This window comes from Rana temporaria, chromosome 9 (assembly GCF_905171775.1).
Source record: "Rana temporaria chromosome 9, aRanTem1.1, whole genome shotgun sequence".
NCBI classification, from domain to species: Eukaryota; Metazoa; Chordata; class Amphibia; order Anura; family Ranidae; genus Rana; species Rana temporaria.
Genome location: NC_053497.1, coordinates 41,780,866 through 41,795,312, shown reverse-complemented (window position 1 = coordinate 41,795,312; position 14,447 = coordinate 41,780,866). Strand labels below are relative to the sequence as shown.

The following is a 14,447-nucleotide window of genomic DNA, read 5'->3' as shown; positions in this document are numbered from 1 at the left end:
ACTCTTTCAATAACATGAAATAAGGATTGGCTATGTATACACTGAGATAGGAAAAATAGATCTACAAATAAAATATTCTTAGGACAATTGATGGACTAAAAATATCAATTTCCATAGATTAATTTTTCTGGTGTCCTCCTGCTTTTGGCAATCCTTTCCTTACTAAAAACGCATAGTATTTTTCATAGGCAAAAGACTGACTTGAAATTGCACGTCTTTTAAGACTATAAAAAGGCAATGGGTAGCCAATTATTTAGGAATATGTAATGTTAGGACCGTTGTGTGCCCTCCCCTCAGTATTTAATAGGTGTAAACCAGCAAACAATTGTAACACATAACATTGTAAGATGGCGGAATGTGGGCAATAATTACAAATCCCTCTTGTTTGTCCCCGTTTATATCTTTGAATACTGCATTTTTAATTGTTTTAAAAACAATGTAATCTATATAGTTTTATTTTTCTGTTTTCTTTTTAATATTTTCAGCTTCATGTTCAGGAGACTCCGGGGAACCATTTAACTACAGAACCCAACCAATCAACTGGTGGTGTAGACTTGGACTTTTTGCCAGATGACATCCTTGGGTCTCCATCTGCGGCTAATGCAAGCCTTGCCAACTCTGACCAGACATGCGACATCCTTCAGCAGAGCCTGCAAGAGGCCAACATCACAGAACAGACTCTTGAAGCTGAGGCGGAACTGGACTTGGGCTCCTTTCAGTTGCCTAATCTGCAGCCTGTGGGGTCAGCTGCTCCAGATGGGACTCCCCAAATATTTTCTGGAGGTGCTGACCTAATTGGACTGCAGCAGCCAGCAGTGTTGACTCATCAAGCACTAGTTCAACAGTCAGTGGGGGCAGATGTGGTCAACAAGGCCATCAGCGTTCAGCCATTCATCCAACAAGTTGGCCTTGGTAATGTTACAATTCAGCCAATCTCCAACCTCCCAGGGTTGCCCAATGGAAGCCCCGGGGGAGCTTTGGGCATTGGGCAACTACAAGTAGTTGGACAGCAAGTGATGGCCATCAATCAGCCTACGCAGCAGATCATTGCCAAGCAAGTACAGCCAACACAGGTAGCCAACCTACCAGTAGGCAGCTACCTGACAGGGGCTACCTCTGAGCAGCAGCAGGTCACTCTGACATCAAGCGGGGTGTCGCCGCAAAATGCAGGGTTGGTTTTACAGAACAAAATTCCCACCACTTTAAATGGGAGCTCCATGTTTGGAACCGTGTCGACTACCCAGTGCACACAGTCCTTAACTGTTACTTCCAATCTGAACAGCCCGGTTATTATACAGCGGACTCCAACCCCAATACAACCCAAACCTGCTGGCGTTCTCCAACAGAAGCTGTTTCAGATTTCCCCCAAATCTTTTGCTCCCAACAACACACTGACCATTCAGGGAGAAGCAGCTCTGCAGCAGAAAGCCCAACAAAACCTGACATTTATGGCTGGTAAGCCTGGGCAAAATGTGGTCCTGTCAAGTTTTCCCCAGGGCCTTCCTGCCAATGTGTTCAAACAGCCTCCCCCACAGCAGCAGGGAATGGGTAAACCCATGAGTGTCCAACTCCTAAACCAAGGCAACAGTATAGTTATCCCGGCCCAGCATGCCCAAGCAATGTTACAAGGACAGAACCAGTTCCTCTTGCCGGGAGCTTCAACCGTCCAGCAGCTCTCTGCACTGCAGGCCAACATGAGTGGTCAGATCTTGGCTCAAGGAGGCCAGCTTCTCAATCAGGGTTTGCCTGCCCAGATTCAAAACCTTGCAAACCAGCTGAACTTGGGGCAGGTCCTCACTTCTCAGAATGCTCATGGCACAGCTCATATTTTGTCGGGGCCTATACAGCTTCAGGCGGGGCATGGGGGTCAACCCACATTGTTCCAGATGCCTGTATCCCTTGCCAGTAGCCTAAGCACCCAAAGTCAGCCTGCAGTAACCACGTCTCTGAACCAAGCTGGGCAAACCGTCATCCAAGGAGTGACGTTGCCTAACCAGGTGGCCATGTTTAATCCATCTGATGGCATTGGTCAAGCAGTAAGCATCCAGCAGGCCTCAGCGGGCAGCAGACAGAGCCCAGGAATAGTACAAGGGGCCAACCTCCTGTCTAGCACAGAGCAAACCTCTATCCTGACCGTCCAAACCACCCAGCAGTCATCACAAGGACAAGCCCAGCTACAGTTGAATGTACAGCAGCAGCAGCAGCCGCCACAGCAGCCTTTAGCACCTCCACCCCCTCAACAAGCGATGCCAAGCCCCAGCATTGATCCCAGCTCCGAAAAAATCATCCTTAGCCAGGCAACGCCAGGAAATATCATTAATGCCGAGTCCATGCAGATGTTCCTCCAGCAGGTTAGTTTGCCTCTAATCTTATTTTATTTAATTTTTTTTTGCAGTTTAATTCCTCTCAATTCATAATTAGTCAGTTAGCACTTCAAGACTATATCAAGCTTATTTAAAAATGCAAAAATCAAGTGTGATTTGTCAAGTGCAGTAACCATGGCAACCAATGTTTTAGTTAGGCTTACTGCACTTTGCACATTAGTCTTATATGGTCTTATAAGTTAAAGCGGTAGTAAACTCTTTGGCGGAAAAATGTATTTTCCCCTGCAAGGCAATATCATATGCACCTCATACTAGCATATTATGGAAGACTTGCCTTAAAATGAAGCTCTCCAGTGGCATGTTGTCACTACGGTCTTCCTTCTGGGTTTGCGGGCTGTGGCCGATTGAATAGGTGAGCCGCAATTGCATCGATCCCGCGCATGCACGCGGCAGTCCCGGCCACAGCACACAATTCTGAAGGAACGCATGTGCCAGTGACGCCACTGGCTGCTGCTCGCTAGAATGTCTCTTAAATGGTGCATGTTTAGGAGATATTCATTTTACCTACAGGTAAGCTTATCTGTAGGGTAAAAACAAGAGTTTACTATAGCTTTAAAAGCCATGTCCACCCAAAACATAACTATCAGGAGGGCGATTATGGGGTGATTTCCCGGCTAGTTTCTTTTACCTCTTGGCAACTATAGTGGTGAGATTTCCCTGCAGTGTTGTATGTTCCCTCTTACGAGGCCATAATGGGTGCCTCTCACAGCTGCACTGCATTATGACAACATAATTTGGGCTTTTTAATTTTTGCAAAGCTGGAAATTGTGAGTCAGATATCTCACCACTGGAGTCCCAGAGTCGTCCTAAGCCAAAGTGCCAGAAAAGACTGAAATGTTGGTTTTAGGTGGAGTCTGACCTATTGTTGGCACAGTTTTAGGATAGCTAACGCTACAAAAAGTAAATGTGTTTAAAAAAAAAAAAAAAAAAGTGTCTTTGTTGCTGCTACCCGACTCTCCCCTTTGTGGACTACAGACAAAAATAATCTGATTGGTTGCGGTTGGTCACACATACAGTACATACCGGCATGAGGAATGCAGAAGATGCCGAGACTGATACTCTTCACCTCCCATCTGCATTTCTCGTGTGGGTCTTTGGCAAGTTCTGGAACCCAGAGTCCGGCACTATAAAGAAAGGAGCTGTCTCTTTGTGATGTTGGGCGGCCATGTACCAAGGAATGGGGGGGGGCGCCCTTTCTGACATTGTAGATAGAGTTTTAGGGCACCTAGAAAGATGAGACAAAGTACTATATGTACATTGCCCCATCATAGTTTTAAAAATTGTAAAAAAAATTATCTAATAACTCTTCTTCTTCAACATGTTACACCTGTATTTTGGGTGTAACATGTTAAGCATTCTCCCCCTGACCTGCCACCTTCTTTTGACAGTGCGTGGGGGACCTTTTCCCAGCTGTCGCAGTTTGAAAATGACGCTGCCATGTGGGGCTCAGCCCACATGACTGCATCATTTGGTCACAGAGTTCTGAATGAATGGTCACAAGTACTGTTGGTCATTGCAGCTGACAGCTTGTAGTACTCAATGAATTGTGAGGGTGCTGGTGAGCACTGTCGCTGTCCATTGCGCTTCCGGGAATTCAATAACTGCCTGCCTGTAACGTCTGAGGTACAGTCAGTGTATTGACAGTCTGCGAGAGCCTGACCTTGCACCTGTGATCTGCTGATGGGCAGTCCAATGCCGTGCATGCATGCTTCCAAGAAAAAAATATCATGAATGCACATTTTTTTTTTTACCTGCAAAAAAATGTGCATTTATTATTTTAATGGGAACTTATCCTTTAAAAAGCGTCTTGTGTTAAGCAGCCTAATTGACATATGATTACCATTCTGAAACTGTAATCCTATATGTCACACTGCTTTACTACTTTTGATCCATGTCAATAAAAAGTTGGGGCTCCACATGCAAGCAGGATTTAACGAGGTTCTTAAAGCAGCCTCTGTCCAGAATTCAAAAATAAAGTTTTGAGTGGGAATGCTAGGTAAAGATATGAAAATATTGACTTACCTGCCAAAAATGTGCGGTGCTGTTTAGCCAATCTTGTGATCTACATACCACTGCCAAAACCCTCTTGGCTCCACTGCTTAGAGCTTGCAGCTCATCAGTCTGACTTCTACAAACCCATTAGATTTTATTTTGTGGGATGATTGGGATTGAGGGAGGTTACTATACAGAAAGGTATCTGATCATTATTTTCATGTTCCCCTTAAAATAAAATAATCACAGTGAGACCATTTTATGGTTTCTTACACCCAAACCACCTCTAAGAAGATCCAGCTGTAGAAATCCTCACGGTTTAGCACTGTGCTGAGGACAGGAAATAGACTTCCTGCTGGAATCGGCACATCGTTTTTTTTTTTTTTAAACGGCATTCTTCACAAACTAAATCGACCGTTTAGGGTTCAATGGCGGGCCCGTTTAAAACATCTATGTTTAGATGGATACATGATGTTTGAGTTGCCACCTGGTTTATGCATTTCTCAGGGTTGCAGGATTTCTGCAAGGGATTCCCCAGCTCTGCCCACCGGACATTAATGCCAGGTGTAGCAGCAAGACTAAAAATTTGCAGAGGGAAAAGCATGAGAACTCTGCACAGGAGTGGTCTAAAGATTTGGTAAGCTGGGTGGTCCTTTTCACCAATAGCTGAAATAAAAATGTTGGGGTGGAGTGACCTTTTAAGTGTTGGTACAGCACTATAGGTATTTTACGTTTGGATAGAAGTACTTTTAAATCTTCAAAACGATATAGTTTGAAAGCCGATTCCCTCCAAATGACAGTGCAAAGGGCCTTCTCTTTCTACTAGACGGGAAGCTTTGCACATGCTGAATACTGCCCTCTAGTGGTCACGAGTGAGATCTCAGTGGGGAAACTGCTTATACAACGAAAGAACTATGTGGTTTATGTAAGAGCCTTTTCTGAGTAAATGCCGTTTTTTACATAGCAGGCCTGTGAATGAATTCCTCACCCACTGTGGTATAGCATCTTTATGATGCCTCAAATCCCAACCATAGAACATGGACAGCAATTGAAATGACTGTTTCGAACCCCCCCCCTCAATTCTAGCCAAAGCATGGAGAAAAGTGGATGGGATCAAAGAATGTAAATGTGGGCGCCTCCATTGCTGAAGAATTTTTAAAGTGTGACTCCGCTTTTGCTAAGGAAAAATAATCAATCCTATGCTCTACTACACACATTGGTGTTTTAGCTATCTAAGCCATTTTTTATACAAGAGATCACACTCCGAAAATCACATCTCTTTCCCGGAGTCGCACGATTAATCCCAATGTTGTATTAAGGCTGCATTCACACCTGAGCGTCGGTCGTTTGGCTTTTTTTTCCGGCGTTTTGTCGCGCGTATTCATGCTTATTTGCGCGTTTGCATACAGCGTTGTCCGACGTTTTTGTACTTTGACGTTTTTTATTTTAGCCAATAGGAAAAACTATCATCTTTTCATCACTTGTTGCTATGTTGGTAGATTTTTTTAATCTTCTGCATGGGCGACAAGTTCTATTGATTAAAGCGACGAAACGCCCGTAGCAAACGCCCGTTGTCGCGCAAGTCGCTTGAATCGAGCGTTTCCATTACTTCCTATGGGAAATGGAAACGCTCAAATATGCCCAAACCGCCCGATACGCGCGACAAAAAAGGGTCCGGAACTTTTTTTGGCGATGGGCGTCGGGCGCATCAGCGTTCAGATGTGAACCATTCCCATAGACTTTCATGTATTTTGGTCCCTCTGGCGTTTGTGAGCGTCGCGCTACAGGCGACAAAACGCCTAGGTGTGAATGGGCTCTAAAGCAGAACTAAACCCAATGATTTAATGGGTTCCCTAAACAGTCCTGCCATGATTGACAAATTGTCACTGGTGATTGTGTTCTCAAGTGAACTGTCAAGTCCTCGAATGGCTGGCGTCACATGCAGCACCTTGGAACCTGCAAATCAAACATAGGCTAAGATGGAGGTTCCCTTGGTGGTAAAATAGAAGATAAAGAGAGTTTAGTTCCACTTTGAGAAGGACTAATGAGAACACCAGTGGGCCAATCGTATGAATGCAGAATGACCCATCCAGGAAAGATTTGTGCACCATCCAATACATAATGCTCCTTTATAGTGAAGCCAGCTTGGATTTTTTTGCTATTTTTCGGAAATAGCTGGCAAGGTGGTTTTTGTCAACACTAAATTACTGAAAGGCTAGTGTGGCGATCTATCAGTTGTTTGCTTTATGTGAGGTTATCCTTTAAAGAGGCAAACAATGAGTCTGTCACTATCATCAGATTAGTGCAGTCATTCTCAACCAGGATTCTGTGAAACCCTAGGGTTCCTTCAGTGGCTGCTAGGGGTTTATTGGCTTCTGGCTAACACCCCATCTGATGGTGCCTGCATAGTGTGGGGTTCAACACCACTTGGCCCAAGCCAGGAACATGACTGCAAGGGTGTCATTCTGGCCAACCTGTAAGGGTGTATTCTTCCCACTTACCACCACCAATGTAAGGGGCATTTTCCCAATGACCTACAATGGGCTAATATTACGGGGGGTTCCCTGAGACCTAAAAACGATTTCAAGGGTTCCTCTGGGGTGAAAGGGTTGAGAGAAGCTGGATTAGTGTGTTACTGATCAAAAACAAGTACAATGGTCAGGATTCTTGCTATCACTGCCTGCATATGTTTTCTCAATAAAATAAGGATATGGGTGACGACGGCACCATGACTTGCATTAATAAGCCAGCAATGGAAGCTTTCATAGCTTTATCCTTCACCATTGCCTTCAAAACCCAACAGATGAAGCATTCTCTTACAGGCCTGCTTGGTATACCCCCAGAAGTAATTTCTGCTTTTGAAGGCTTCCTCGCATACATTCCCCAGCCTGTCTGTGTGTACTTGGAGAAGTGACTTGTCACTTCATTTGTCACCAGACCATTAAGCAAAAAATTCATAAGATCATACAGTATGTGCAATTTTGTTATGTGTTCCCAAGCATGTTATTTAACGGACAAACCCTCCAACATCCAAAAGTCTTGAGATTGCTGCTGGGTGCTGCCATCTTGGATATGATGTCGGCAGCCCCAGCAGACAGATCTGTCACTCAAGTGACACATTATAGCAGGGATATGCAATTAGCGGACCTCCAGCTGTTGCCAAACTACAAGTCCCATGAGGCATAGCGAGACTCTGACAGCATCAAGCATGACACCCAGAGGCATGATGGGACTTGTAGTTTGGCAACAGCTGGAGGTCCGCTAATTGCATATCCCTGCATTATAGTATTTCCCTTCATTCCACCCCCATCATCTGCGTAAAATCTTGTTGTTATATAGGGACTTAATGAAAAGGGCGGGGGGGATGTGCCAAGGAATTGATTTGTAAAATTTTCTAAAGCTCAAAGGCACAATGCAAGTGAATAAAACATCATTTATGGAACAGAAAAACACTGCAAGCAAGCATTTTAAAAACCTGCAATTATTTAGATTGACGACAGGGTCTCTTTAAAGCTAAAATCCAGGCACATTACCCCCCCCCCCCCCCTCCTGCAGGGGGGCTGTGCCCGCACTGCACAAGTCAACTGCTTGTTTTTATCTATGGAATTGGAGAATAGCGATATACTTGCCTAATCCTCCGATCCTCCCCACACAAGACCGGTCCCTGTGGCTCCTGCTCCCCTCAGTCTAGCGCAGTGGACTGTTCCTGATGTCATTTTGCTCATAGACCTGCTCTGGATCGGAGGACGTCAGGAACAGTCTACTGCTGGCTCGTGGGGGGAGTGCCGCTTGTAGGTAGAGTGGAGGTTCGGGTAAGGATAAGCTTTCTCCAATCCCCTAGACAAAAACAAGCAGTTGACCCGTGCAGTGCGGGCACAGCCCTACTGCATGAGAAATCTTTTTGTTCGCCCGGAATTGGGTTTTAAGAATGGGTGAATTGTTTGTGTTGCCAAAAGTAACCAATCGGATTTCAGTTTTGATTGTTCTCACCTTCATTCTGGAAATTACAGCATCTGTTGGCTAGGGGCAAAGCTAATACATTTTCTCTTCTATCAGGTTTTAGATATATGCTTACTGTTTAATTTTTTTTTTGTCCAGTTTTATGTACTTTTTCCCAAGTTGTCATGAATCATGCTTATATATGAAGTTTTGTATGAGTGAGTATTTAACAGCCGATTGCCGGTGTTGGCCATTGCAGAAGGAACAGCAGCAGCAGTTATACGAAGCGGCGTTGAAATCTCAACAGGAAAGCAGCCTGGTTCAAACCTCGGCAGCCGCACACCTCACAATGCCAATCTACAGCATAGCCGCTTCCGGCAGCACTTTGAGCAGCAGCACCTCCAGCAGCAGTAGCGTTCCCGCCTCCGTCATAGTGAGCAGCAGTGCCGGCTCCACGGCCCAGTCCAACCGCGACCTGGCCCAGAACCATTCAACAACGCCGGAATCCAAAGGACACTTACCTCATTTCCCTGCCAGCCAATCACAGCAGGCTATGTCCTGCCAGGTAGCCACAACCCTCAACTCAGTCTGCTTTCACCCAAAACTTTCCTGTGGCTCTCCCTCTAGTCTTCTTCCCCGTAACCGTGTGGTGGCAGATTTCCCCTCTAATTTCTGTGCAACCCCCGTGAAGTGCCGTAGCTAATACAATAACCAGGGTCTGTCTGATGTTTCCACCCCAAGGCAAAGTTTCCATAAAAATAGCTTAAAACCCATCTCCGGGGAGGTAAAAAAATGCTCCATTGCAGTTGCAAGGGTTAATTTTAGGTCTAGGGGGCCACAAAAAGCTACTTGCCTCCGCTCCTCTGGAAAACTGGCACTCTTCCCTGCTCCCCCTATGCTCCAGCAGTGGACTGTCCAATCAGCGTCCTCAAGTCCAGTGGGCTCTACATTGGTCTTAGTGACGTCAGAGAGCCTGTGACTGCCGCAGCATAGGGGAGAGGAGACTGCAAAGACCAGGTTAATGCAGGAGTGGAGGATCTGGTAAATAAAAGTGCTTTTTGTGCCCCCCCATGGCCTAAAGGACTAATTTACCCTTGCAGAGCTGGGCAGCCCCACTGCCAGGGAGACTTTTAGCCTTTCTGGAGTTCAGCTTTAATGGCTTCCATGTTTGCATGTACAGTAGGGTAGCACACGTATGACTCTTTAGTTAAATCCAGATAACTTTTTTATTTTATTCTTTACTTTGAATAATAATAAATGTGGCCATTTATAAGGTTGCAGATGAGCAACTAAAAATATTTAACAAATTGTGTTATAGAGCTTGATGCTGTATAATTTATTGAAACCCTGCTTTGCTTTTCACAAACCTGCTCGTGTAATTTCTTGAGAGTGGGGGTGTAAGATTTCTTAATTTAATTAAATTGGGGTTCCACTAAACAAATAGTTCTTCCATGATTTTATAACCAGGTTAATGATGGTTAATATCAGTAGGCCAGTATTTTTAAGGTAAATATACAGGATACCTGGCAGAAACAAAAGAGAAGTTCAGAATGAACAAGCTGCATGCACTATAACCCTAGAGCAGCTCTGTCTGACTCTTCTCCCAATAGGATATTTTTGTTGGCAAGCTAAGCTTGCATTGACTGAGAAGTGTCACCTTATTCTTTTTTTAAGCTCCCAGGCTTGATGTAGAATTTTTGATTTGGTCCCCATCATAGAATTTTGGATTTTTTTCTCAAATGCTGACTACCAGAGTTAGAGATCAGCGGTACATGTAGGAAGCTCCACGTCCCCCCTACACTGCGACTGGCATTCAGGGGTCCCTCTTTCTCTTCTGCTGGCTCTCGCTTGCTCTTTTTTTTTGTACTGTTACTAATTTTTCCCTCAAACGCTGCTGCTGTTCTGATTAATTTCATCCTAATCCTTAACCTTCCTTGCACACTGCGTGCGTTCTTGTGAAATGCTTCCCTTCTTGTGTCCTGTGTTTAACTGTGCTGCTGGGTAAAGCTTGAATTATTGCAGAAACAGCTAAATGTTCCTGGTATTCGAATGTACAGACAATATATTGAAGTTGTTTATAAGAGCCAATAGAGTAAAACAGGATTTGTGTATAATAGACCTACATAGGCCTCATTCACACACGTTGGTGCTGTCCTACTTATTATTTTCTCTTCCGTTCATGGACGGACACAGCAGCAATTGACCTTAAGGAAGGAGATATAACCCTAAGGTCAATTGCTGCTGTGTCCGTCCATGAACTCAGAGAAATGGATTTTACGGTGAGTACAAAAATCCTATCTTCTCTTCCGTTCATGGACGGACACAGCAGCAATTGACCTTAGGGTTATATCCGTTTCCTTAAGGTCAATTGCTGCTGTGTCCGTCCATGAACTCAGAGAAATGGATTTTACGGTGAGTACAAAAATCCTATCCTCTCTTCCGTTCATGGACGGACACAGCAGCAATTGACCTTAGGGTTATATCCGTTTCCTTAAGGTCAATTGCTGCTGTGTCCGTCCATGAACTCAGAGAAATGGATTTTACGGTGAGTACAAAAATCCTATCTTCTCTTCCGTTCATGGACGGACACAGCAGCAATTGACCTTAGAGTTATATCCGTTTCCTTAAGGTCAATTGCTGCTGTGTCCGTCCATGAACTCAGAGAAATGGATTTTACAGTGAGTACAAAAATCCTATTTATTATTATGCAGGATTTATATAGTGCCAACAGTTTGCACAGCGTACTACAATGTAAAGGTGGACAGTGCCGTTACAATGCAATAAAATGCAAGAGGGTTAAGAGGGCCCTGCTCATAAGAGCTTACAATCTACTAGACAAAGGTCCCCGTACTGCCCTTTCTGTGCAGATAAGGTATCTAAAAGCTCAACTCCGAGCAAACAAAATACCTATATGGGACTTTTACTTTCAGATTATTTGAATTTCTGCCCGTCCAGCCCTGATATTTGCACAGCTTGGCTACATAACACAGCTCTGTATGTCAGGGTAGGAGATCAGTTTTTTTTCTGTTGCTTTGATGTACCACTTTTACAGGTCCACAAGGGTTGATTTAGTAGTCTAATGCCGCGTACACACGATCGGAATTTCCAACAACAAATGTTCGATGTGAGCTTTTGGTCGTATATTCCGACCGTGTGTATGCTCCATGCTTTCCGACAACAAATGTTCGATGTGAGCTTTTGGTCGTATATTCTGACCGTGTATGCTTCATGCTTTCCGACAACAAGTGTTCGATGTGAGCTTTTGGTCGTATATACTGATTGTGTATGCTCCATGCTTTCCGACAACAAATGTTCGATGTGAGCTTCTGGTCGTTTATTCCGACCGTGTGTATGCTCCATGCTTTCCGACAACAAATGTTTGAGAGCTGGTTCTCAATTTTTCCGACTACAAAAGTTCTTGTCGGAAATTCCGATCATCTGTATGCAATTCCGATGCACAAAAATCCTACCCATGCTCGGAATCATTGAACTTCATTTTCTCGGCTCGTTGTGTTGTACGTGACCACGTTCTTGACGTTCGGAATTTCCAACAACATTTGTGTGACCGTGTGTATGCAACACGAGTTTGAGCCAACATTCCATCTGAAAAAATCCACGGTTTTCTTGTCGGAATGTCCGATCGTGTGTACGTGGCATTACACTTCAGGGGTTGATTTAACATCATGTGAATGGCCTAAAGCAGGGGTTCTCAGCCTGCAGAGCCCTCTGATGTGGCTCACATGGGGGGCGTACTAATACACCTGTGCAAATGGCCATCTTCAGCCATCTGAGAAGTACAGGTGTTCCACAAGCATGCCAGAGGCAACCTCAAACCAGGAAAGCGAATGCCCATGCTCTGGAATGGTGGGTCAGCAAGCCCAGACTGTGAGCAACGGGTTGCTGATCCCTCATCCCAGAGCGTCAGAGAGCATGGAGCTGGCCCTGGCAATGGAGGAAGCAGGTGAGGAAGCAGGAGCCGCACAAGCTCATGCTTCCTCTGTAGCGTCGGCTCCTGTCTCAGGCAGAGTGATGCACTTCATCTGGGACCTTTCTGACAGCCTAGAGAGCAGAAGCTGGAGGAGGAAAGGGTCAGTGTATTAAACATCACATACACTGTACTTTTCCAACGGACATGCATGCAGGTTGATTTTAGGGACAATAAAAACACAGGGATTGGTCTGTGCACACGCGAATAGCTGTACTGCTTTACCTTTCAATACCTCTGCATTGCATCTTCATACATCCATAGAAATAGGTCACAAAAGTGAACCTGTGTTTAAAAGCTTGTTCTGCAGGAAAAGGACAGATCAGTGAGCTGCATGTACAGACACGGCTCCTTGGCTCACATCAATGAGATCTTTGGTGGGTAAATGGGTGTGGTGGAACAGGTGTGTTAAGTTAACCTGTACAGATCTAGAAGTTAATAAAAAGCATTTGTCATGTCAGAGCAAGCACCTCTTGGTTCCTACATGTTTGATTTACCATCTTATAAGGTAACCAAGGAGCACTGGATCAAGCGATACTGTATTATGCAAATACTGACTTTGCATAAGATGTCAGTGGTTTGGCCTGCCCCTTCTAAGCAGGTGATCTAAGTGACCAATAGCAAAGCTTGAGGGGAGAGCAGGGCAATGCGCTGAATTTAACATTTCCATAAAAAAAATGCTTCCCATGCATTCTATCGAAAGAGGTCTGCTGTTGCATACCATATGAGGTTTGCTTGCAGGAGGATTAGTTCAGGTTTGCTTGCAAGCGGGCAACACTTTATTTTTTATTAGCCAAAACTCCAGGCAACTAAAGTATTCTACGCAGTGAGGCTGTGCCTGCACTGAAAGGGTTAATGGCTCAATTGGCATAGAGGAGAAATAGTTTTACTTACCTGATCCTCCACTCCCCTGGCAGATGATGGTCCTCCATGCTCTAGTGTTGGACAGTCCCTCAGCATCATCACGTCCAGTGCGGGGCTATTGACCCAGCTTTGATCTTGAAATTATCAGGACCCTAAACTGCTGGAGCATGGGGGGCGAAGAAGCTACAGGAAATGGTTTAACTACAGGGGGTAGTGGAGGATCAGGCAAGACAATCGAGCAATCAACCCTAAGGGCCCTTTCACACGGGCGGACCATTCGGGTCAGTTTTTTAGGCAGACCTGAACGGGCGCTCCGTGCACCTCCTATGGAGCCACGGGTGTCAGCGGTGACATGCCCGCTGACCTCCGATCCGCCAAAGTGTGACGGGGAAAACCCTACTTTTACATCTGTCTGGCGGATCGGATGACGACTGATTCTACGGTCCGTCGTCATCCGATCCCCGTAGGTGGAAAGTGGTGCTCTTGACAGGTCTGTCCCTGCACAGTGTCATCTGCCTGCTTAGCGTGGATCGAACAAAGCGGAGCCCGCACACGGACAGCCGGTGTGAAAGGGCAATTAATGGCAATGATGGGTCACTCTTCCTCACATTAATACCAATGATGAGGCACCCTCCCCATTAATACCATTGATGGGGCGCTATTCCTCCCCATAATACCAATTATGGGGCACTATCCCCCCCCCCCCCCCCCCCCCCAGCTCAGTTCAGTTCCTTCGATTTTTCGGCAGGGCCACCAGCTGATATTCAAATGGGGGTATTGCCAGCTTAAAGAGGAGTCCTATTTGTGTTTATTAAAAATCAGAAACCACAAAAACGGTAGCTGTTGACTTTTAATAAACAGACGCTCATCTGTCCCAGGATCCAGCGATGTGCTCATCTGAGCCGTTCTTTATATCGGTCTCCTCTCTATTTGCCAAAGACAACCTCTGGATATGACACCGAGCATGTGCACTCAACTTCTTTGGTCGACCATGGCGAGGCCTGTTCTTAGTTGTACATATCCTGTTAAACCGCTGTATGGTCTTGGCCACCGTACTGCAGCTGAGTTTCAGGGTCTTGACAATCTTCTTGTAGCCTAGGCCATCTTTTTTTTTTTTTTTTTTTTTTTTTTAAGATCCTCAGAGGGTTCTTTGCCATGAGGTGCCATGTTGAGCTTCCAGTGACCAGTATGAGAAATTGAGAGCGATAACACCAAATTTAACACACCTGCTCCCCATTCACACCTGAGACCTTGTAACACTGACGAGTCGCAAGACATTGGCG

At 45.2% G+C, this 14,447-nt stretch overlaps 1 protein-coding gene across 2 annotated transcripts in view; it reads left to right on the top strand.

The window, feature by feature from the left end:
- Window positions 1-14,447, top strand: part of BICRA (BRD4 interacting chromatin remodeling complex associated protein) — a 133,044-nt gene that overhangs the window by 90,107 nt on the left and 28,490 nt on the right. Inside the window, exons 5-6 of one of the 2 annotated variants that reach the window (XM_040323276.1) lie at window positions 486-2,351; window positions 8,575-8,880. In XM_040323276.1, the coding sequence (XP_040179210.1) occupies window positions 486-2,351; window positions 8,575-8,880 (2,172 nt within the window). The remainder of the gene's footprint in view (window positions 1-485; window positions 2,352-8,574; window positions 8,881-14,447) is intronic. The other variant, XM_040323277.1, reaches the window with a different exon arrangement.